This window comes from Passer domesticus, chromosome 8 (assembly GCF_036417665.1).
Source record: "Passer domesticus isolate bPasDom1 chromosome 8, bPasDom1.hap1, whole genome shotgun sequence".
NCBI classification, from domain to species: domain Eukaryota; kingdom Metazoa; phylum Chordata; class Aves; order Passeriformes; family Passeridae; genus Passer; species Passer domesticus.
This window is the reverse complement of record NC_087481.1, coordinates 23,821,045-23,844,871: the sequence shown is the minus strand read 5'-3', so window position 1 is coordinate 23,844,871 and position 23,827 is coordinate 23,821,045. Positions and strand designations below refer to the sequence as shown.

The 23,827-nt window shown below is 40.6% G+C and overlaps 1 protein-coding gene and 1 long non-coding RNA gene across 9 annotated transcripts in view; one reads left to right on the top strand and one right to left on the bottom strand.

Moving 5' to 3' along the window:
• CTNNA3 (catenin alpha 3) overlaps positions 1–23,827 on the top strand; it is a 427,418-nt gene that overhangs the window by 283,650 nt on the left and 119,941 nt on the right. For 7 of the 8 annotated variants that reach the window (XM_064429667.1, XM_064429665.1, XM_064429666.1 and 4 more), the window contains one exon: positions 19,786–19,942. In XM_064429667.1, the coding sequence (XP_064285737.1) occupies positions 19,786–19,942 (157 nt within the window). Of the gene's footprint in view, positions 1–19,367; positions 19,467–19,785; positions 19,943–23,827 lie in introns of those variants that run through there. The other variant, XM_064429671.1, reaches the window with a different exon arrangement.
• Positions 10,381–18,949, bottom strand: LOC135306136 (uncharacterized). Its single transcript, XR_010366981.1, has 3 exons — positions 18,769–18,949; positions 12,807–17,321; positions 10,381–10,838 (listed from the first exon to the last, which is right to left on the bottom strand). It is a non-coding gene; the product is annotated as an uncharacterized LOC135306136 (long non-coding RNA).

Here is a 23,827-nt window from a genome sequence, read left to right as displayed (position 1 = left end):
GAATTTGTAAGAAGGCTTCTTCCAGCTTCTTTGTTTCTCCAGGGGTCAGGTGCACTTTTATAATGGATTGTTATGCATCCCAATACAGCTTTTTAATTGAAATTGAAACCTCTATATCTAATACCAGAAACTCTTAAAATCTAATTTTGAATAAAATATTGATTTTTCTTCACAACCATTTAAGTTTCTAGGCTTTTAATTTCCTGTACTAAAATGAAAGTTTCTTGGGTTTATTTCTTTATTTTTGTTTAACCTCAGGGTAAACTGGGGTGAATTAGTTGATGATTATAGATCTGACTAAAAAAAGAATGTGGAATACACAGAAGATTATATTACTATTAATGGTGTGTTCATTGTGCAGGATTTGCTGCTTTCTTAGATAAGGACCATGTCCTATGAAAGCAATTTGCATTTTACCTAAGTAAGAAATAGCAGATTAAGGCTCCTGCATTTTTTCAGTACACCAGATTATGCCATATCGTTCAAAAACATTCCATAAGGAAAATAATTATCTCAAGTTCCCTGTGAGGCATATCAGTTAGAGTTCAGAATGGGGAAATTCACACGCAGAACTCCTCAATGCTCTTAAATCTTCAGAGTGAAAAGAAATGTATTTTATGTGCTTTACAAAATATTTATTGAAGGAAAGCATGGTATGAATTGAAATCTGATATAGTAGAAATAAGTGACCCTCCCCACCCCAAATGCCCCAAAAAGTACCAAGCAAAAAACCCCCTAGCACTTGTAGAAAACGCCTTGGAGTTTTGCAGATTTGACAGCACAGAGGAAAAGGCAGCTACAGAATTGCAAACCCTGGAGGAAAGCCTTTTGGCTTTTGTTACGTTAATCATACATCATACATCTCATCTACTCTAGGTAAAATGTAGAGGGTTGATTTGGAAGCCTTGTTGCTGTGGAGTAAGGAAGACACAAACTCACCAGCAGGCTGGTTTGCCCAGCTTCCACCTTGCTTTGGAGTCTCTCTTTTATACACTGCTCTGACACACACAGACCAGATTGGTCAGTTAATCAGTGCATTTCACCTGACTGGCTGGTCAACAAACACCTTCCTTATAAACAGTCTTTGAGGAAAACAGAGAGTAGGAAAGCAACACCTGCAGGTTGTGTATAATACTAAGCCATCATTGTTTATCTTCAACTCCCTAAAGTCTCACAAGCCAATTCTGGAAAAACTTGTCTGGTTTTCTCGCTCTCTGACCAGGCTGTCACATCCACAAACCCTCTTTTTCTTTCTTTTGTCAACTGAAATTATTAGCAAATATTTTGAATGTTCAACAAATGAAATAAGCTGGATATTTATATTGCAGCCAATGCAAAACACATAATGATCCTGGAATGTTATGACTGTTTAATGAGAGATTAATTTAGTGTTAAATCAGTAATAATAGAAAAGAAAATTAATAGCTGATTGCGTATAATTTGATGTAGAATTATTTCTGTTCATACAACGCACTTTTGGATGGGAGAATTGGGTGTTGTCAGGTAAGTAAGATCTCCAGTTTCACTTGTATTGGGAATGCATGTTACTGTCCTGGTTCTGCCAGCAGAATCTTGACTTCAGCTTAGTGCATGGGAAAGAAAGGGAAAAGAAAGAACCAACAGAAGCAAACAAGCTTTTTTTTTTAAAAGCAAGGCTATAAATCTGTAGAGCCGTTTTGCTAATACCCATTGTGGGTTTGTTACTGTTGTGCTTCAGTTCAGTGGTGTGTTTGGGGAAGACTGTGGTTGCTCTAGCAGTCCTCTGGGATACCTGGTAATAATGATAAACCTGTTAACATCGAGAGGGAGAACTATCCTGTGGGAAACCAGAGATGAGCAGATGAGAATCTGGTCTTTCTATCTAAATTCTTCATAGTTTTTACATCTTTATGGTCTAATCAGCTTTCAAATCCCGAGCTGCTGCTTTTGAGAAGAATGTCCTTGAGCCTAAAGGTGGTACAGTTGTGTCAATGTAGAGACCAGAGGTGGGTGGTCTTAAGGCAACAGCTAAGATGATCTTTAATGTGTCAGAGGGCTCTGCCTAGAGCCTTTTTTTTAGCATAAAGATTCCTGGAGAGTTGTAAGGAGCAGGGGGTTTGGGGTATTTTAGAAGAGCTGTATCTGAAACAGTGAATTTTAGGGTCACTTCCTATGAAAGAAAGCTCTCACTGGAGCTTGCTGCGAGTTACCAGAGTGGTACAGAGTAATTACTGGAACATCATGAAAGGAAGGAAAATGCAAGAAAAACACACAAATGTTCATGGTTTAGCTTAATCTTCAGATGGTGATAAAAATTTTTTGAAAGCCATTTGATCCCATGGAAAATTTTATCAGATGTTTTAAAGAAGAGGTGTAAGCATTGGTATAAGCAGGATCTTAGTATTTTGGTGAGCTCTGTTTTTCTCTGAAGTATTGAGAGATAGATAGAAACCATCTGGTTATAAACTGAGGTGAGAAGCAATTCTATGTAACTAATGAAAAGTGTGTAACACTTGGCACAGTTGTGAAGGATTCAGCTGTGATTTTGAATGCTATCTTTTCTTGTTGCTTAGAACTTAATATGCTGCTAGTAGCTTTTAATACTGCCTGCTATGTGATAAACCAGTATGTAGCAGCGTGGTGTTTAGATGGTGGATGCTGTTATCTAATTCCCAGTGAGCATCTCCTGTGGAAAAGCTGCTTGGGTGAGCATTCAGGCAAGGCAGTCAAGTCCTCACACCACACTCAGCAGGGCTAGCTCAGCCAAGAGAGGCGGAAGGGCCTTTATATGGTTAGTTCAGTGAGCTTTATTGCAGCACCCCAAAAGCAAACCAAACACAAACACTGGCTGTGCACAAGGTTAAGTATGAGGTCAGTGGCCAAGGCTCTGAGCGCATGGGGGTGGTGCAAAGGGCATTGCAGGGAAGATGGGGCCAGCCACCAGGGATACCAGAACCAATGAGGAAACAGGGAAACCACAAGAATTAGGAACATATGGGGAATGAAACCTGAGGTGGATCAGTGTTGTGAGTCCCCATGGGGAAGTCTCTCTCAGCCTCAGTGGAGACTCTATGGTATATTCTTCCAGGGCAAGGCCCTGGGGATTTCCCTGTGGGGTTCAAAGGATTCCACACCAGTAAACATAGAAGGTGATTTTTTGGCTCTGGTGGTTTGGTAAATAAATCACTGTGGCAGTTCAGGTAACATGGAGAGAGGTATTGGTGTAAGGAAGATGCTGAGCTGATCAGTGGGAATATATTTATACACATCATATTTACAGACCATTGAAATACTGATCTGACAGCTGTCTTGAACATTTTGTATTTGGCTTGTCCAGCATAATTCATCTGTTTCTTCAATGCAAACATGACAGTCTGGAACTGACTGCTGTATTTTGGTATTATAGAGCTATTTCTCTATTGACACACGTGTACCTGCAGTGAGAAGGGCAAAAACCACCAAGCTTTGCAAGAAACCAGCCCCTGCAGCCTCCCTTTCTTTGAATTCTAATGATTTCAGCACTGTTGTAGTGATGCTTTCTTTCCTGTCTTCCTAGCAGAGAGTATTAAGCCTGTCATGTGTCTTTCAGGATCATGTGAAATCATCTGCATTTATCATTTAATTCATAAATATCACAGAACCAAGAGTTGAGGGATTTAGGGGTTTTTGGAGAATGTGTGTGTGTGTCTGCAGTGCAGAAGGGATCCAGGGAAAGTATCTCAGTTCCAGTCCAGCAGCCACTTGCATTCTCTGCTCTCCCAAGTACAGCGATGACCTCCAGTTTGGTGCAAATTGTCATGGAAGCCTTCAGCAGCCCAACAGTGACAGCTCTGTGTCCCACACACAAAAATCCAAGTTGAGAAGCTCTATTTCCCAAGCAAGGCTTGTGTGTTCTCTGCTTGCTTTCTTAGAAAATGATTGTGACTTTGTCATGCTTTATAAATTTTGATAAAGCTTTCATATGAATGTCCTATAATTTTTTTCTCAAAATTAAATATTGTGTTTTTCTGTTACAAAAATGGATGGAGGAATTCAGCTCTTCCTTTGAGAAGAGCTAAATAATTCTTTCCATGGATTTACACCTAAATTGTCTTGCCTTTTTTTGTTGATACAGACAAATGGATATTATTTCCTTCTGTGTAATTTTCTAGGAAGTAGGTAATAGCAAACATGAAAATTCTTGGTCACAAAAATGAGACTTGATAGCTAATCAGTGGGCAAGATCTTTTGATGTGCTGTATTTTTCAGGTATTGGAGTTCAAGTACATATTTTATGATGCTGTGGATTTTTGAAGCTAGCAGTTCGCGTTTCCTGTATATTTACTCTTTCATGAGAAAGAAATTAATCATCCATTTTGTAATTTGCTCTGGCACATTAACTAGTGGGGAACATTGAAGATTTTTTTCTTAGCCTCATAAAGACTCTTCACCAACATCACTTTAACCACAGTTTCATATTCTTGCTTGAACCATCTTTGTGGCAACTCCTTTTATCTGTATCAATACAATTTCCTTCAGATACAGAGCAGAAGTAATGGGGGAGAACATGGTAAATCAGTGAGTTCTCTATCATCTGCTTTAAAAGACAGACAGCAGATGTTAGTAGCCAACAGTATCAGACTTCTTAGGTATAATCTCCAGCCTTTCAGTGGAGAATTTAATTAAAAGTATGTACTGTGCCTTTGTAATACTATTTCTGAAAGGAAAGTTAGTCTGGTGAAATGATGGTTTTCATGTGTGTTTTCACCATGTTGCAAAGTTCACGCACAACGCTGCTGAAGATGAGGATTTCTTCATTAACCTTGGTATTTATGGTAGACTTCTTGAGCACTCCTATGTTTAGTTCCTTCTCATGCATCCTGGTTCCACAGCCACTTGGTCTGGTTTACAGCATCAGTGCTGCGGGAGACTTCCCTCTGTCCCTGCTCCCGAGCCCTCACTTCTGCCCCTTCCCTCATGAGTAGCAGTAGCAGTCACATCGCTGCTCAGCAGTCTGGGTCAGGAAACTGCTGGGAATCCACCTGGGAAGCAGGAAGGTTGAGTTTTCCTTCAGGTCAGCTGCCCTGTGTAGTTTGCTGTGTGGATGCCTGAACTCGAGGGAAGGGAGTGAGGAAGCCCAGAGGAGGAGCAGTCGATGCTTTTGATGGCACTGCAGACTCAGTGACTCACCCAGCTGGAGCTGGCAGTGGCACAGCTTTGGTGACAGAAGGCAGTGTCCAGGATTGCTGGAGAGCTGTTGTTGCTGGTTCCCAGGAGGCATTGTGTGGAAGAAGCTGTCAGTGTAGTCCTCAGTGGAAGCAGTGCTGTGTGACCCTGCTTGGATGGATGGAGCCTGTACCACCAGAGGAGTGCAGTGCTCATGGGAAGGGCAGGCTGCACTAAACAAACATGTACAAAGCCAGATGTCTGGCTGTGACAAAGACTGCAAGTGATACAAGGAAAAATCTTTCCTGTATGCCCTAGCATAATGTACTGACACTAATATTTGCAGGACATTGTCTTGCTCTGTTTATGGAAATTAAGGTTTGTCATTTTCAAAACCTTATAGCAAGCTTATTGGGATACTGTGAATCCTAAAGCTGTGGAACACCAACATGTGTTGGAAGGCACAGTACTTTATGCTTCTGTACAGAGATAGATGTTTGTTTTGGCTTGAATTTCTCCAATAAACAGTTTGAAGGGGGGAACCTCCCCCCCACTGTTACTCTTAGGTTCCCCTGAAAGTCTCATGCTGGCTGCGACTGCTTGGCTCGCTTACGATAGTACTTGGAGACAGAATAATTAACTAGAAAATGCCTTGAGGTTGTTTTCAGTCTTAACTTTCATCTTCCAACATCTGTTGTGTTAGGCTAGAATCCTCAACAAATTCTCACTTTGTAATATTAAACAAAAATACAAATCCTGAGTAGCCTCAGTAGCAATACAGAAGCTGTCCTGTTTTATCCTTCTTGCCTCACCTGCAGTCAGTGTACATAAGACATGAGGCTGAGATTTTAAAGTTGCTAGAGGGCATTTGCTATATTGTACCACAGTGCTATGAATGTTTTATAAACAATTTGTTTCTCCTGTTGCCTTTAAAACTTGAAAGTATTTTTCCTAGAAAGGTTTGTTGGTTTTTTTTAATGTCCTCAACTTCATCCTTTTTTTCTGGATTTATAAGTTAGAGATGCTACATTTCGTTGGTGACAGTCCTACAGCAAAATGCTAGGAAGGAAAAGAATGGCAAAAAAGTATCATTATTAGAGACTTCTTGTGGTAAAGAACCTATTGAGTCTGGGGAGCAGGGTAGAAAAGCTTAGAGTAGTACAAGACAACAAAATAATACCACTGTTAAGAGATGGAGTCTTACATGGTTTTTGGAAGAGGGGGATGGGCAGCAATAAAGAGCCAAAAATGTAAATGGCTGTAGCATGCAGTAATAGAGAGGTGCAAATTGCACAGGCTGATAAGGGAATTCATTGCTCTTGTTGAAGCAAGGAGCTAAAATCACTAATCCATGAATCCATCTGACATGGCTTTTTTTGGGGCATTGTGCATCTCTGTTAGCAGCTTTACATCTAACCTGGAGATGTTTCCCTGCTGGAATACTGGCAGTGTGATGGGGATTCTTGTGTGTGCTCAGCACCCTGCAGTCACCTGGGGATGTAGATGAGGAACAGATGGAAGCACTTAGTCTGGCAAGCACTTAGGGAAGTGGGTGAGGTATACATGAGTCTGGTGTAGCTGCACTGGTGACAGGATGGGCTGTGTGTTCCACGTTCTTGTGTGTGCCTCTGTGTCCCAGGAGGTGCAGCTGCTGAACAAGCTTTCTGGAGATTTCTGCTGCCTTCTGCATCAGCTTGAAATCTAAGGCACAACCATTTCTTTTTATTCGCTGCACACTGTTCCCTTGCCCTTTGTGCAGGGTCAGACTTCAGTGATGTGGGAAGTTCTGGCACAGCTCTGAGGGAGGGTGTTAAAGGAATCATGGATGTGGTCCTGCCTGGGCCAGACTGATCCCCAGCACTCTCTTCCAGCTGCTATCATTCCATCAGTCTGTGGAGTATCTGACCTGCAGAAGGGTGAAAGGGCAACTCCTACAAATGCTGATTGATTCATGTCTCTGAGCTTCCAGGATTTTAAAAAGAGCTTTTAAATGGTTTTATAGGACTGTAATCAAATTCAAGACAATGGATGACTACCTTTCTTGTGTTTTCATGATTTTTGAGTGCAAACTACAATGCTGTAATGTCATTAAATGTGGCAGAGTGATCTGCAAGGGGATTTTCTGTGTTTCATTTTGCATTCATATTTGCAAAAATACCTAGCAATTTGCCTGCTTTACTAAATTCCTAATTAAAAGTAATTAGGAAAAGTCACAGCAGCTTTGAAAGTAATAAAAGTAGCAAGTACAGCAGCAGTTTGTTTCCTTCCTGTATCTCTTAGATGATCGTGCATTATTGTTATCAAGGAGGGAGAGCCTTAATTTGCTATTCTGAGTTAGAAAAGCTTTGTTTTACATCATAAAGCTTTTGCTACTATTGCAAACAGAGTCATTTCAGGTGTTGTTTACCAAGCTCATTCTCCCCCAATATATCTTTACGTGATGAATTGATGGGAATTAAATTTCAGTTTTCAGATAAGGTCATGCCATTATGTGTATCATGGGATTGTAGTATTTTCAAGACTATGCTTAGGATTTTGTAGGCTACACAGGCAACTTGATGCATGCTTGTAGATAGTTTTGCATTTGTTAAGACCTCTGTAATAGTCTTTAGTGGTGTTGGTTTTCACATTTTATTTTGCACGTGCTGGTATTGACATCCTAGCAGGAAAAGGTGTGGACAATATGTTTGGCTAGGATGCCATAACCTGACTCTGGATTTCAACTGTCCCTTTCTGTAACTTCCTCAAATATTGAACTGTTATCCCATGTAGCTTCTGATACCCAGGAACTGAAATGAGACCTGGCTAACCAGGTCTCACCACCTGGATGCTGGTTGTTGTCCTGTGCAGGAGCATTTGCTCTAATAGACCTCTGACAGTAAGGAGATGTACAGTAGAGAGTGTTCTGACCACATGGCTATAAGAAGAACATCAGAGCAAGCACATGTGACATTGGGTGTAAAACCAGTGATGGAGCCTTGTTCTCCTGGGGTTGGCTGAATGTGTGCCTAAAGATGGGAATTCCTTGTTTTCCTTTGCTTGCATGCATGGCTTCAAGTGTGGTTCTTAATTGCTGGCTGTGGTTAAACCAACAGTACTGAATGTTCTTGCTTAATGCAAGCAGGCTCTTCCCCTTGCTGGTCCTGCTGTAAGTGAAGACAAACACATCACCTGTGTGTTGTTCTGGCACTAATCCTGCTAGAGGAAGAACATCATCTGCATGGGCTCTCGGCTTATTTGTCTGTTCACAGTTGTGTTGTGTCAAACTGGGAGAGAGTGTAGGTGTAGAAGAAGGGATTACAAGTGACCTCACCCCTGACAAGTCACAGCTGTACTAACTACCAAAGAAGAAGAACAGCCTTGCCCTTGATGGATTGCAGCTGTGACTAAAAAGAATAAAATCTAAGTGTAATAAAAGGAGTGGGTTGGCTGGTCAGGGAGAGCCTGGAGGAAGAGTGTCTAGTGGAAGTAGACCTTGAGGAGGCAGAGAAGCCCTGAGGGAAGAAGGAGCAACTCAGGGAAACACAAAGGAGAATGAAACAAGGAAGAGAGCTGCTGCAAAAGATCTCCTGTGAGGTCAGTCTGGTCTGATAGACTTAGAGCCTGCTGTTGGAGCCTGCAGTCATAGTGGAGCTAGGTAAAAACCTGCAGTTAGAGGCAATAGGGAAATACTCCTGGCAGTCACATTCCAACAGGAAATAGCGAGCAGTCTGAGTCTGTCAGAAAAGCCAACAGCAGAAGTTTGCTGTAGTCAGAGTCAGGATGGCTAAGCTGTAAAGAAGAATAAACCAGGACCCTTTTCACATTATTAAATGAGTCTGTGTCTTGGCTCATTTCTACTCCTAACAAGAGGTCTGCACAGCAGGAGAGAGGAGCAGCCCAGGATGTTAGTAGCCTGCAGCAAGGAAAGCCTTAGCAAGGTCCTTGAAGCCTGCATTGGGGGGCCAGGAGCAAGGAATGAGGCCTTGGGAGGACAGCAGAAACCTCCAGGACCTCAAAGGGCATGACAGTGTTTGCTGCTGCTTACATTTCTGACTGTGGCAGAAACAGGTGAAAAACTGGAGTTTGTCTGACTGTGTCAGGGACATGGAATATACCTGAGGATGCCTGTGCATCTCGCTTTTTTACCAGACTATTTCTACCTGTTCTCTCCAGAGGCACATTATAGATTTTCATCTTCCATGTCTCTGTGTATCTATCTTTCTGCTCTCTGTCTGTTCAGTAACTTCTTTTTGTGTGAGGCTGAAAGCTTGCTGTTGGCTTCTGCTCTTTGTTTCTTCAGCTCAGACCATACCATAGCTTATAGATGTTATAGGAAATGAAGGGAATTGGCATTAAATAATGACTAAAGAGGAGTTTTGTTTGTAATGGTGATGGTTTTGTTAGAAATCCCAAGAGGGAAGGAAAAACTAATTAATTCTAATGTAGTAGGTTGTTTGTGTTTTCCTGTTGCTGTTTTGGTTGGGATTTTCTATAATGTACTTCAAAATGTACATGAAGCAATAGTTGTGTTATACATGTTGAGCTTTACTGATGTCCTTCCCCCTCTCCCCCAGTTTATAAATGTAATCCATATGTGTGTTCCTCTTACCAAATATTCAAGGACTGTAACTGTAGTGTAGTTACAGTGCAATTGTTCTAGTTTCATTACAGTTTTATTTAATCTCTCTCAAATTTGGTACAGGAATAAATAGTCCATAAGGACCTTTCTGTTTTATATGCATTACATTATAAATTGGACTAAAGATTTACTTGGGTATAACATCCAATAAACAGAAGGTTAATGACAGAAGCTTCTGTTTTATACTGTAATTTTAGTATGCAGCTAATTTGATTGATAATTATGGGTGTTGTATTTAGATGCAGGGGCTTTTTATGCTGAATACCTTTTGAGATCAAGTCCTTAGACTGTGTAATTCCCTGGAGAGTTTTCTTCCTGCCTGCATGTGCTGGAAAGCTGTGCCATAGCTGTGGGAGTGTGATGTGTGCTGGTGCCTGCATGGCTTGTCCCAGTTTGATCAGCAAATCCAACTATGCCCAGTGGGAAGAAGTTTAGTCCCAAAGTAGTTGGTACTGCTGGTGTGCTTTGATAGAGCATTTACACAGCCTAAGAAAACATAGAAAAGGTTTACATCTCTAAAACATGAAGAGACTTGGAACACTGTTCTCATTTGAAAGCAAAACCAGTGAGAGACTCCAAGTCAGAAATGCAATTTATTAGGAAAAGGGAAAAAAACCAATACATGCAATAACAATAGAAAACACCACTGACACAGTCAGAATACAACCTGACACTCTGCTATTTAGGGTGGTGGTAGCAGTCCAGATGAAACAGTCTTGTTGAAGGGGTGATCCTGTAGAAACAATCTGGTAGCTCTTGTCCTCTGGAAAACTAGTGGGTAAGAGTGGCTATTCGTCTGGGAATCCCGTGGAAAGACTGCTTATTGTGTCCCAAAACCCAGATTATATCCAGGTGGGGATGCTTAGCTCCTCCCCCATGGGCAGAGCGTCTCACAGTGGGCTGATATCATTCTGCCTCATGCTGTGGGTCCTTGATTAGCCATTAAACAGAAATGGCTCTGGGAGGGAGTTATCTCTGAGTCATGTGGCAAGACATTGATGGGCCCATTAACAGGAGATAAGGAAGAAACAATGCCCCTCCTGCTTTCAGCAGCTCCTGAGGATGGGAACAGAATACATCTTTATATTGTAACCTAGGACAAACACAAAAGTAAATACATTTATAGTGAACTGTAGGTAGCTGAACTCCAGATCTGGATGAAGCACTCTTAAAGATAAGACTTCCACTATGTTTTGTATTATTATTTTGTACTCAAAATCATTGTAAGCAGAACTCAGATTTTTTTTTTTTTTTTTTTTAGTTTTCTTTTTATGTGTATCAGTAAGTCCTGAGGATTATTTTAACCTTCCATTTTAAGAATATGCTTATCTTGAAATCAAGATTTTGAGAATGCATTGCTCAAGGCTTGATAAACTTGGGTGGAATGTTCTGTGGCTTTCTGAGCAGAATCTAACTGTGGCTATAAGAAAGTAATTGTTTCATTAGAGCATTCAAACTTAGCTAAAATTAAAGTTATTGCCCAGCATTACAATTTTCTGGATCCTAGGTGAGATCCTGGATAATGGGTGTATAGCTAATACAAAAAATACAGTTGGAGGAACAATGGTTTTTTTATTGAGTCAAAAAAATGCACTTTTTGTACTTGAAATAAACTAGCGTATTTGTACAATCCACCCCCATACCTTTGAATATTGTATCTAAAACATTCCCTGGGTCACTTACAGACACTGTATTCAAAAAGGCAGAAATATGAATGTTTATTCTCCATACTTGAGTTTCAGTACTGCAAAATAAAGTGAAAGTAACTGAAATTATGGTTCCATGGAAATCAGATACCTGAAATCTGACCTGCAAAAAAAGCCCAATGTATTTGGGGGTCTGCTGTCTGCTGCACTTGTCAGGTCAAGTGAAGTAAGTTCTGGAAGGAAAGTGCTGTTGGATGCACTTAAGAATCAGTCTGTAAGTGTTCAGCCTATTCTGATGTCTGTCTCCAAAAACTAGAGTGACTATCCACCCAAATGTGAATACTGAATATTTAACTGCATTGTCAGTTCTTTTGTGCTTTTGTGACATTTTAAACTAAAATAATGGAAATGTTTGTTTTGTTAAAGATAATTTGTGTGCCTTTTCTCTAGAAGGGTTTCAAATTCATTCAGAAATGTGCATGTAGTTCCTAAGTAAAGCCAAAACACAGATGTGTACAGGGGTAGGAAGAGCTTTAGAGGACTCCTTGGTGTGTGTGGGTTTGGTTTTGTTCCTGAGGAGTGCATCATGCCTCTCAGCAGGGCTAGACTATATTGGAAGGTTTGCTTTTGAGTGAAATGACACTATTTGTTTTCATAAAATACAAAAATCTTATCCCAGTGTAATAACATATTTCTGTATATTACTGACTGCCACTGCCAAGACACCAGGCAACAAAACTGTGCAGAATTTTGTCTTAATTTCTTGCCTGGTGTATCAGATCAATAATGTTTGTAGAATTGCTGGGTTACCCCCTTGCCCACAGTTCTGTTTGTTCTTGAGGGATTGCTTTATCTGTGTGCTCTTAATTTAGTCACAAGTTCCTTGGCCAGTAGCTTTTAATAACCATGTAGACGTTTAATCTTCCTTTAATTGTTGGTATCAAGAAGGCTTTTGCTAGATTTTAAGGTGAGGTAATGTAACTCTTTGCTCACTGAGGTTTTTTGCAGAATTTCAAGTTGCCTCATATTCTTAGAACAACTCATTTATAACTCATATATAACTTATCAAACTTATTACCAAATGTAGTCAAGTATGTTCAGTGTTAAACCACATGCCTTGAGTGATAGCCCTCCTTCCTGCTTTTTAAATTGTGGGAAAGAAGAAAGAATCTTAGTAAGTTCTTTAAATACTAGTTCTGCTAAAGTAGAGGTTGCAAATAGGGCTTTGAAATTTTAACTTGGGTCATAATTTGTCTTACTTGTTTCCACCACCGCATTTAGTATTTTAGGGATTGCTGAGTTCTTATTGTGTCATTGTTTCTTGTTGGATTTTTGATTCTCTCTCTGAAGCAGTAGGTGTCTTAATCTTGAACATAATGTGAAACTTTATGGTCATGTACTGCCTGTACACTTACCTCCCCATAACTATCAGGACTAGATAATGCTGCTGAGGTGGCATTTTCCGGGATGTTGTGAGGAGAGGAGTGGGCTGTGGATGGAAATTGTCCAGTGTTCAGAAATGGATGAAAGCTTCTTGTGGAAGTACAATCTTGCTTTATCTTCACATGTCACTTTTGATATAATGATTAAATAATCTCCCTTTACTCTGCATCTACTTTCAGCTGGGGTTTTTGAATTTACTAAACAATTCAAGTCAGTTTTATTAACAAATATAGCCAGTAATTTATTTATTCTTGGAATGCACTTAGCCCTTGGATAGACTGTGTCTGTATTGTCTAGAGCTTTTATCAACATGACCTCAATTTTATTTATTTATATTGACTGAAATGCATTTTATTATTAAATATATTGTATACAAGATATTCAGCTTTCAAAGCTCTAAATTGTTATGGGTTTTTCATATCTGTGTTACTGCAATTGCTTAATAGGCCAGATGCCAAAGCAACAGTGCCATATATCCTTGCACCTTTTTACCATTATAGTGGGGGTTTTTGCTTCCAAGTTTGTTTTTTTGACTTAATAGTAAATAGATATTCTTTCTTTCAGAGCTTGGGTGTATCTGGATATTTAAGCTCCCCCACTGTGTTAAGAGAAATGCAAGGCACAGCTTGAAAGAAATTCCCCACGATTTTGTGTTAAACGAGCAAAAATAGCAGAGTGCCAGCATGTTCCTGTGGTTTCTTTAGTACAACCATTGCATCCTAGTAGTGACCTAGCAAACCTTGTCATGGTGTTCCTTGCATTGTTTACGTTTCTGTTACCTTTCCTAGATTACCCTGGGGATGAGTGTCACTCTTGCCCCAGAAGGAGTTGATGTCAGTATTTGTCACAGAGTTACTCTGTAACTGCATTTCAGAACAACAGTAGTTCAGGTTGGAAGGGACCTTAGGATGTCTACACCTTTTTGCTCATAGCTGTTTGTTTCAATGCTCAGTTTCAAACTGAACTCTGACCTTTCTCTAAACTTTGACTGCTCAAGTGTTGAAAGTCCAAGGGCAGAGAGTGCACAAACTGTTTGGGCAACTTGTTCCACAGCTTGACTAACCTTGGTGTGAAATTGCTCCTGTGCCATCTCTCATCAGCTCCTCCCTCTGTCAGATTGCTGTCAGAATACCCTTCTACCATGCATGGCTGTGAAGAGCCTGTCTGTGCTGGTTTTGTCATTTCCTGTGTGTTCAAGGGCTGCTCTTGGGGCCCTCTGAAGCTGCCTTTTCCTCAGGCTGCAAAAGCTCACATCTCTCTCCCTCCTGGCAGGGTAAGAGCTCCAGCCCATACCAGCCCATAACCTTGTAGGTGGCCTTTCTGCTGAATTTGCCTTACTTATTGTTGTCTCTGTTGTATCAGAGAGCCCCAAACTGGACATGGTTTTCTAGATGTGATGCAGCAAGTGTCCCCTCGTCCTCTGCACTGTGGCTGTGCCCTTGGAGCTCGCTGTGCTGTCAGCTTTCATTGGGGAATGCTGCTGACACGGAGCAGGGTGTCAGGTCCTTTTCCAGCAGCGCTGCCCCCCAGCCAGCTGCTTCCCAGACTGTGTTGTGATGAGTGTGTTACTCCACCCCAGCTGCAGGACTGGATTTTAGATGTTCAGGTGATCATTTTTGAAAGAAGGAAGAAAAACCTCAGGTTCTCTTCTATCAAAACCAGCTGGACATGAGTTTTCTTCCCTACAGTCCCAAGCAGTACAATTTCTTTTGTGATGTAGCATGAGGTACTTAGTTTACTAACAGCTTGGAAAAAATCCACTTTCTAAAAGCTCAGAAACCAGTTTTCTGTGTTTTGTTGTGTTATCCATGTACATACCTCAATTAATCCTGTTCAGAAACTGGTCACATTACATAAATTAATTGGGGTCAGTGTAAGATGCACAGAATCGTTTTGATTTTAAACAAAGGCATGAATTCTGATCTCTAAAAATGATAGACTCAAATGACGCATTGATGCTGTTCACCTTGAATATGACCATCCTGTTATACTTCTTTTAGCAATAAAAGATGGAGCTACAAAGTTTCACCTTTCTTTAGCAGAACTCTGGTGAAGTTCTAAAGGGGGTTTGTCCTAGGGGGAGCTCTTTCAGCTTTGCTGTAGTAGCTTACACTAGGGCAGAACTGACCCTTCTGTTCTTGGAGGTAAATTCTCAAGGATATTTGAAAAATGTTTGACTGAAATTTGCTCTGCTGTTACTTGTCAAGTTGATGTATTTGCCCACCTAATTTTGTTGTAAATTAGTCTGCTGGATGTGCAAGTGACTGTAAAGCTGAGTGGCCAGCCCCTGTTCATCTGAAAAGAAAGATAATCGCCAAACAAAACCCAAGCTATTAATTGAAAGGTATTTTTCTTGTTTTGGTTAGAGGGGCTAACAGTTTTTGGTATTCAGAATATCCTTATATTTAATTTCTAAGAAATTTCTAGTTTTCTTCTGCTATAGTCACTGCCGTAACAGACATTTGCCATTGCTTCATTCCTTGTTGGTTTTTTTTTTTTTTTTTTTTTTTTAAATTGAAAGACTGTAAAAGTATTGTCTTGTAATGTTCATCCAACCCTGCCTATGTACTTTTTACTCTTGGGTTGTTTCTTTTTGCCTGACCTTGGGCTGGATGATTTATCCTTCCCTCAAGGCACCATCTCACTGAACACTGCTTCCTTGCCTCCGGTGGCAGGATGGATATCTGCTGTCCCCAAATTGTTACTTCTGCAATAAAGGAGTAACTGTGCCAGTCTTGAGCTGAGTGTGAACAGTGTCCAGGTGTGGGTTTGTGGGCCTGTCGTGGTCTTGGTGTTTTGTTTTTCTGCCCCTCCCACACACTCTGTTTTAGCCCATTGTGCACAGGAGTATGTCCCTGAAAGCTTCATGTCCTGTGCACGCCTCAGATTCCCTTTTAATTTACCTGTATTTTGATGTAGCTGTTCAGAAGTTAGTAGAAGGTAGGATCTTATTACTGTCATTATTTTGCTGTGTCCTCAAGCTTCTTTCAATTTTTGCAATCACTGTGCTGCTAAACTTCAGACTGGCTTTCATTTGATGGAATGTATAGAGTATGATGTATCCTGTACTTGATGAGGACATATGGCTATTACTGCTGTGAAGCTAATAATAGCACATGCTGTCCTCATCTAGGTTCTCCTCACAAGTCCAAGGTTTTATTTGAAAACTGGTAATTTAGCTCCTAGTGAAATGCCCCAGCAGAGAGTAGGTGTAGTGGCAGCTTTCTGGTAACCTGCACTGTGATATTTGTGTGCAGGAATACAAATGGGGAAAAAGTAATACTGGAATTTGAACACCCTAATATGCTATAATAAGGTAGAATAAGGCTGCATTTAATTAGCCAGTAACAAATGTTAACCTTATTTTAGATCAGGAAGCAGTGGTGAAACAGGGTCTTCTGATGAGTTTTGCTCTCATTGTTTCTTGAGGCAAATTCAAATAAATTTACGCCATGAATGATAGTTGGAGTGAAGTAGAAAAGCTAATAAACCTCATGAAGCCTAAGAAAGTGACATTTTCAAGCTGGTCTCCTGTTGGTGAGTCCAAGTATGTCCCAGTGTGAAGTTTTCTTTCTTTTTTTGATTTTTTTTTCTTCTTTCTACAGGAGAAGAGGGTTTAAGATCTCAATTTTACTTGTGTGATAATGTATGTCTTGAAGTTTGCTGGGCTAGATTGGGAGTACACAGTCTGAACCATGCAAGTGGATCATGGCTTTGGGACGGTTCCAGATAGAACAAAGCTCACATTAGATCTGTGCTTAGTCGTAAATCTCGTACCTTGATGTGGTTCCCCAGCAGGACAAAGGCATATGGGGTCTATAGTGTGCTCTGCAATTTAGATATGACAGGATTTTGTTTTCATTACTATCAGTCTGAATTGTTTTATGGTATGTTTTTCTGAGTTGTTTCCACACATCTGAAAGCCATGTTTATCCAAAGTGAAATTGAGCCTTTTCTTAATAGGACATTAAGGGTTAGAGCAATTTACCAGGGGAACCATAAGGCACAGTGTCAATGTTTAGTTCAGGATTAGCTGCCTTTGTGCGGGATGGATCTGATTTCACTTGTAGCTGTAAATTTCCTGAGGGAAGCCATAGGTAAATGCTCTGGTTTGTGTTGTTGAGATGGTTAGAGGTGATAGTTTGCAGCCCTTGTGCAGCCTCAGCCCATAAGATGTGCCAGTGCAGTCTCTGTGCTGTTAGAGCAGAGTGCCCACCTGTTCGGGCTGTAGTTACTGCAGGCTTCAGGAATTTTTTTCCAGAGGTATCTGGCATCATAGAGATTTCTAAGTGCACCCATCTGATAAAGTTGGCTGCATTCTGTAACAGCTTTGATGATCTTCCCAAGCAGTTCACCTCTTTATTGCATGTAGTGAGACAAAAGTTGGTTCTTTTTATCTTTTACGAGATAAAAGATGCTGGCTCTGATAGTAGAACAGCTTTTTGCACCATCTCATTGTTACCTTTGGCAGAGCCAACCTGGTAAATCTGCCAAAACAAACAAGAAAATGCAGTAAGAAAAAGACTATTGTATTTGAGCAGAAATAGAGTTTGACTTTCAGCTAATATCTAATTAGGAGCTTAAACAGAAAAATTAGAAATTACCGGTTCAGTATTTCAGTCTTGGTGGACACATTTTAAAACCTAAACTAGTTAATGTGGCAAGTCAAAACAGGACCAATGTGACCTAAGAATTATTGAGAGGAAATTTTGAGCCCCGGGCTTAGAAAATTGATCCTGTGAAAATGGATCAAGCGTGCTAGGAATGAAAACAGTTAAAGCCTCAACTTCTACAAATTTCTTAATTTTAGAAGTGTTGGGGGAGCTGCTGTAGAGCTGAACAGAAATGGGCTTTTATATATTGCAGTTCTTGTGGAAAGTGATATATATTGGATATTGCTATTGAAGCAGAGAAACTGGAGGTGATAGCTTGTATGCAACTGTAGGGGGATAGGCACTGAATTGAGTTTTTGGGTGTGCTGTACTGTGCATTCTAACAAAATGTATAATTTGGACAAAAATGTATGTGCTGACTGCTTAAAACCTGCTTTCCAACGTTTTCAAATGTTTAGAGTTAGAATTAGAAAAATTATTGTAGTGGTTTTGGTTCGCGAATTTGAGATTTCCCGGCGAATGCAGCAAATAATGTGGTGGGCTGAGTGACAGTGCACTTACTACAATGTACCTATTTCCTGCTGTGAGATAGGATTAGGAGGAAGGCAAATCAGGCTCAAAACTTTAAAAGGGTATAAAGAAAACATTATTAACAGTAACTAAAATAAAGAATAATAAGAATAAAATAAAACTTTCAGAACATTTCTCCTCCTCCCTACAACTTTTTCTTTCCCACAACAATGTACAGAAACAATTCAGTAAGTTCATCACCTCTAGAATAATCTTTCTCCAGTTCACTTTGGGAGAGGAGTGTCCCTTGCCATGCCATGGAGACTTCTCCACAAGAAACAGTTCCCTCATGGTTTTTAATTTTCACAAATAGCAGCTGCCTGGAAAATCTGCAATTGCGAAGTCCCTCCCATCTTTTCACAGCCATGTTGATGGGCCATGTCAACTTATGGGGTACTATTTTAAGGATGAGCTGTTTAAGAGTGAAAGTTCTCTTTATCTATCTTTGAAATCATCTTCATCTCTGGGAACGGAGATCTTCTCTCCCTGGGGGCACAGGGTCTTCATCACTCCTCTCTCTCTCTGTTCAGACTTCTCAGGATCACAGCTACCTTGACATCTGCTTACTTTAGCATAGATGTGTTTGCTCGTATTTTCAATTTGAACGCTTTATCCCACATACTTTCCAATGAGTTACAGAGAAAAAGTCTAATGTATCAATTATATTCTTCTCCATAGTTTTACAAGAGGATTTCAGCTTAAACTTAAGGTATTCTCCTGCCATATTTTACTTGATTCTTTCTTCACTGACCTTAGTGTTTTCCTGTTGTTTCTCTGCGTGTCCTCACTCTGTCCTTTTCTCTCATTCAAGGGAAGATTGAAGGTCTGCAAGCCTTATTGGGCACTGAAAGAGTTAGGATGTCCCCCGGGCCTTGCAGATGGTGATCCCTGCAGGGAGGGATCCCTGCCGGGCGCTGGCCAGAGCACTGCTGGTGATGGATCTCCGGGCCGCGCTGGGGCCGTGTCAGGATCTCCGGGGGCCCGGGCTGGAACGGGGCAGCCGCTCTGGCCGTGGGGCTGTTTGCAGCCCTGGCTGTGCTCAGTCCCAGCCAGGGGCTGCTTTCTGTGCAGGCTGCAGAGCCGCCTTGGTTTGTGCGGTGGCCGAGCTGTGGGGAGGGCCGGGATCTCAGCGGCCAGGCTTGGACTGAGCGGCCGATGGGCTCCCCTGCCTGCCCTGCAGCTGCTGGGGTCTGGCCTGGCTCTGCCTTGGCTGGGGCCCCACAGCCTGCCCTGCCCTGCCCTGCAGCTGCTGGGGTCTGGCCTGGCTCTGCCTTGGCTGGAGGCCCCACAGCCTCTGAAATAAATGGGCAGGAGATCTTTCTCCTTTTTAATGCCTTTATTAAGAAGAATCAGCTCAGGTGGGGAGAAATTGACGGGTCTCTCAGTGGAGATACTCCATAGCAAGCTCTTGATGTTAAACTCAGAACTGACATGATGGTTGCTGTTCTGGTAAGTGTGTGCCTGAAGTGTGTGTGAGTGAACACCTCCTTGTATTCGATGTCCTGCAAACTGGAAGAGTGTGATTTTCCAGCTAAAACCAAAATGATGGGATTTTGCTGTTCTCTTGCATCAGGTTCTTAATTTATGGAGCTGAAATGGAAGTTGGCCTAAGCAACATCTGACTGATACTTCTGCTTGAGAACAGAACCAAAAGCTGAGCAAACTTTTGTTTGGAGAACAGGAATGCTGCTTTGTATGTTAAGTAAAACACAAGATTTGATTTCTGAAGAAGTAATTATTTAGTTGGTTTTGTCTGTTTTTGATACAGGTTATTAATGCTGCTTTAGCTCTTGCTGCCAGACCAAAAAGTCAAGTTGTGAAAAACAACATGGAGATGTATAGGAGTACATGGGAGAATCACATCCGTGTCCTTACTGAAGCTGTGGATGATATAACAAGTATTGATGATTTCCTTGCTGTATCAGGTATGATAATTTTCAGAATCCAATTGTTCTTTTATATGCGTTGAAAATTTTTCATCACTTTTCAACGGGACACCAGTGAAAGATGAGATTGTATAGTGATTTGTGAAACCATTGCTGTGGTTTCAAATGTCCCCACCCAGTGGATATTCCTGCTGTGCATGGTGTAGAGCTGGGCAGAAGTCCCTGGGGCTGACCAGGTGGGTGTGACAGGGGTACATTTATCCATCCCCACAGCTTCATTTACCTCTGCATTTTCAAATCCTCTCTGCAGCTGTGAGAAGTCTCTGAGAAAAGGAAGTGCATATACTTAAAAAAAGAGGTTCTTGTGATTTCCTGTGGAATGCACAGTCGAATTTCTGGAATTTTCAATGTCACAGATATTTGTCACACAAAATACACTTTTACAGATCTCTTCGGTGAAGGGGCCTTGGGTAGTAAACTGTATTTACTGAAGCAGTGAGTGTCTTCAGCATTTAAAAAGAACAGTGAAAACAGTTGTTTCACTTTTTGCAGTTTAAAGATCCCAGTTCTGAAGTAAGGTTCTGCCCTCCCTGTCTCACTTTCCTTAGTGAGGAAAACAAAAGCATTTCAGTTGCACAGTGCCTATTTTTTCTGTTGCTCCTGCTAAAATACACCTTCATATGCATAGTTTAGAAATCCTTGTATTGTGAAGCACATGTAAATTTGTATAAATCTACTTTTCTGACTTTTCCTTAAAATAGCGTACAATGGAAAGGAAGGAGAAGTTTTGTCTCATCTATCTTAAATGTGGTTTAATTTCTGTGTGTCCATATGGTCAGTGGGCCCTGTGCTTGCCCATTTCTCTTTGAGCATATCCTTTGGGCTTAGTTCCAGTAGTTAGGACTGTTTGGTTTATGCAGCAGGAGTCAGTAGTTTAAAACCTTTGTAAGTGAAGTCACAGCTAAGTTCACATTCCCAAGTTCTGCTTTGCTCCTAAACGTGAGGGTAGACCCTTGCCTGAAAGGGGCAGAGTTTGGGTATTCTTTGCTCTAAAGCCTGTTTGATATCATCACTGTGGGGCCTGGAAGCTGCTGGAGTGGAGTCCCAGTAGGTTTCTTGCCATCAGGGTGTGGATATTCCAGTGCAGCCAGCATGAGCAGAGATGGCTGTTCAGGCCCTTTGTGGGTCTGCTGATGTGGGTTACAGACTTTCCTTCAGGCTGGGGAAATCCTCCTTGCTTTACAAGGTCAGCTGGTGTACCTGGCAAGTGACTTAGGTCTGAGTGTAGAAGAATTTACTGCAAATAGTGTGGCTTAGTTATTCATAGTTACTCTCCTGTGTGTGCCTCAGCTCTGTATCTTCATACAGAGTAGCATAACCTGAGAATTATTTTCTCCCTGTGTAACTTAGCCTTTGATGGAAGTGCTTTATGAACCTGCCTCTTGCTTGTAGTGCAGATCTTTCCTGTTCCTGAGTTTTCCTGAAATTTATGCAGGTGTTGCTAAAGCTGTTAATAAACAGATGAAACAAGTCAATTGCTAATGAATAAAATACATGAATCTCTGTAAAACTCAGGAGATTTCCTAGTAGGTTAAAAATCTTCTGTCAGATTTATTGAGCTAAATGATTATTGTTGTCTATACAGCTATGATTCATGACACATTTCAGGTTGATTTTTTTTCCAAAATATCTTGGACTTGAAGAATAAAATTAAGCATTCCAATAATAATTATGTAGAAGAAAAATCTGTCACTGGGCAGCTGCTTATTTCAGAGAAGACTCCTGCTTTTTTGTGTATTTACATTCTTTGGTTGAACACATTTAAATGATTGTCTATTTCACAGTAAGTAAAAGCAGAAACGAATTCAGGTAGCAGTGATGTGTGTGGAGCTCATGCCATGAGCTCCAAGAAAGGTAAACATTGCTGCATTTCCTTTAAACTGTGTGTAGAACATCTTCTGTAACCTTTGGTAGAACTCTGTGGCACATGTTAATTTAATTTGTTTAAACTTCAAATGTCATGCTTGTTCTTAAGGGCTCTGTTGAGAAGGTGTTTCTCTATGGCAATGTCACTTTTTTGCTTTGGAAAGGTTTTTTTACTAGTTCATGTACAAAGAAGTAATTATTAGGAGTAATTGTAAGGAGCAGTGCAAATCATGCTTGGTTTACTCCACAGGGTATTAGCACCTTTGCTGTGTTCTGAGGGATTAAAACATTCACATACTGCTGTCTAAATAGAAAGGTTAGGAGTGTAATAGAAGATGGTATCTGCCCTTTTTTGGAAATTACTCAGTAATTAGGGAAGGTAGCATGCATTGAGGATTTTGCATTCTGTTTGAGACAAGGGAATTCCAAAACTGGTGTTTAACAGCCCTGTTTTTTCTACAGACGTTAGTATTGTACATCCCATGCCAACGTGGGCATTCTGGGCAAGAAATACCTTTTAAAATAGAAGATTTCTTTCAAAACAGGTTCTGTGCTCTGCTGGCGTGTCAGCTCCTCACTCAGGTGAGTTGGAGTTGCTGAGTTTGCAGGTTGTGGGGGAAAGATGAACTCTGGAGTGTCAGAATTGCATTCAGAGTTTCATTCAGGACACTTTTTAGGAAATACAGTAAACACACTTTCCCTAGTGGTTCTGGTGATTCAGAACTCTGCATCATTCAAGAGAATTTAAAATTTCTTCTTGGACTGATTGAGAGGTCATTTATTTCTGACAATCCTGCCTGTCCCACTGGCACTCAGGGAAGGAAGGTTGTGAGCATTCGGAAGGTTGGTTGTTTTTTCTTTGTTGCTTTTGTTTTGTATTGTTTTAAAATGTTCTTATAAATGACATCTAATAATAAACAAAATGCTGCTCTTCTTTTTCTGAGTGTATTGGTCTTTTCAGATTCATGCATCTTCTTGATTTTTTTTTTCCAGTTGTGTTTTGCTCTTGCCAGTTATATGGTACTATAATCAAAGGAAAACAGCACTACAGAACAAAAAAGATGAAATCAAGTCTTTACAAGTGAAAGAGAGGTCTGACTGCCCATAGCTGAAGTGGAGGTCTGTTCCTTATAAAGGAGAGCAAGAGTTAATGACTTGTGATAAAAAAAAGTAATTGTAATTATGAAACATTATAAGTTATGATACTGTTGTTCATAGATTTGTTACGCCTTGTAGGAACAGAGAATCAGTCTCAGCCTATCGGTTTTGGATAGTTAATTTATGCAAGGAAGAAGTGGGTGTTAATCTTTACAACCCACTGACATTAAGTTAAAAAATTACTGTCATCCATTTATCATGATGATGTGAAGTCTACAGATTCATAAATTAAAATGTGCTGTTGCATTTGATGCATGAATTTCCAGGAAACCAGTTTTGTTCTGCTTGTAATTACATTTGTGGTGGCAAATCTGAAGTTTTATCCTGAACCCTCTGCTCTTGTAAACTGCCTCTTAGTGTCTTCTCCCTCATACAATTAGCCTGAAACAGAGTTTGAGGCTCGTTTCCTAATGTTGATTCTTCTGTGTTATTTTAATACTCTTTTATTCAAAACTGCCTTAGTAAACCTAGTGGGTGTAGGTAGAAAATCTGAAATGTCAGTATTTCCTTCCTTTGCGTGTATGTTTTCTGCTCCGGATGATGGTGTATAATTGCAATGACAGGCTAATTGCAATTATTATTTCAATTTTGTCATGTATTAGAAAAACAGTAAGAAAAGACTTGGATCTTTTAGTCCCAGAATTAACTTTTTCAAGGACCATATAGGTAAGATCTGAAGTGTGTTTATATATATAAAATTCTCAGGACCTGTGGTTTTCTTTTTTCCTTTCTGTTGTCTTCTTGAAGTGCTTGCATGACGGACCCCTGCGCTGCTTGTGTGTCCTTCTCTTAAAGTCCTTGCCCGAACTGAGATTATTTCATCAGCTGGGCCTTCTCTTC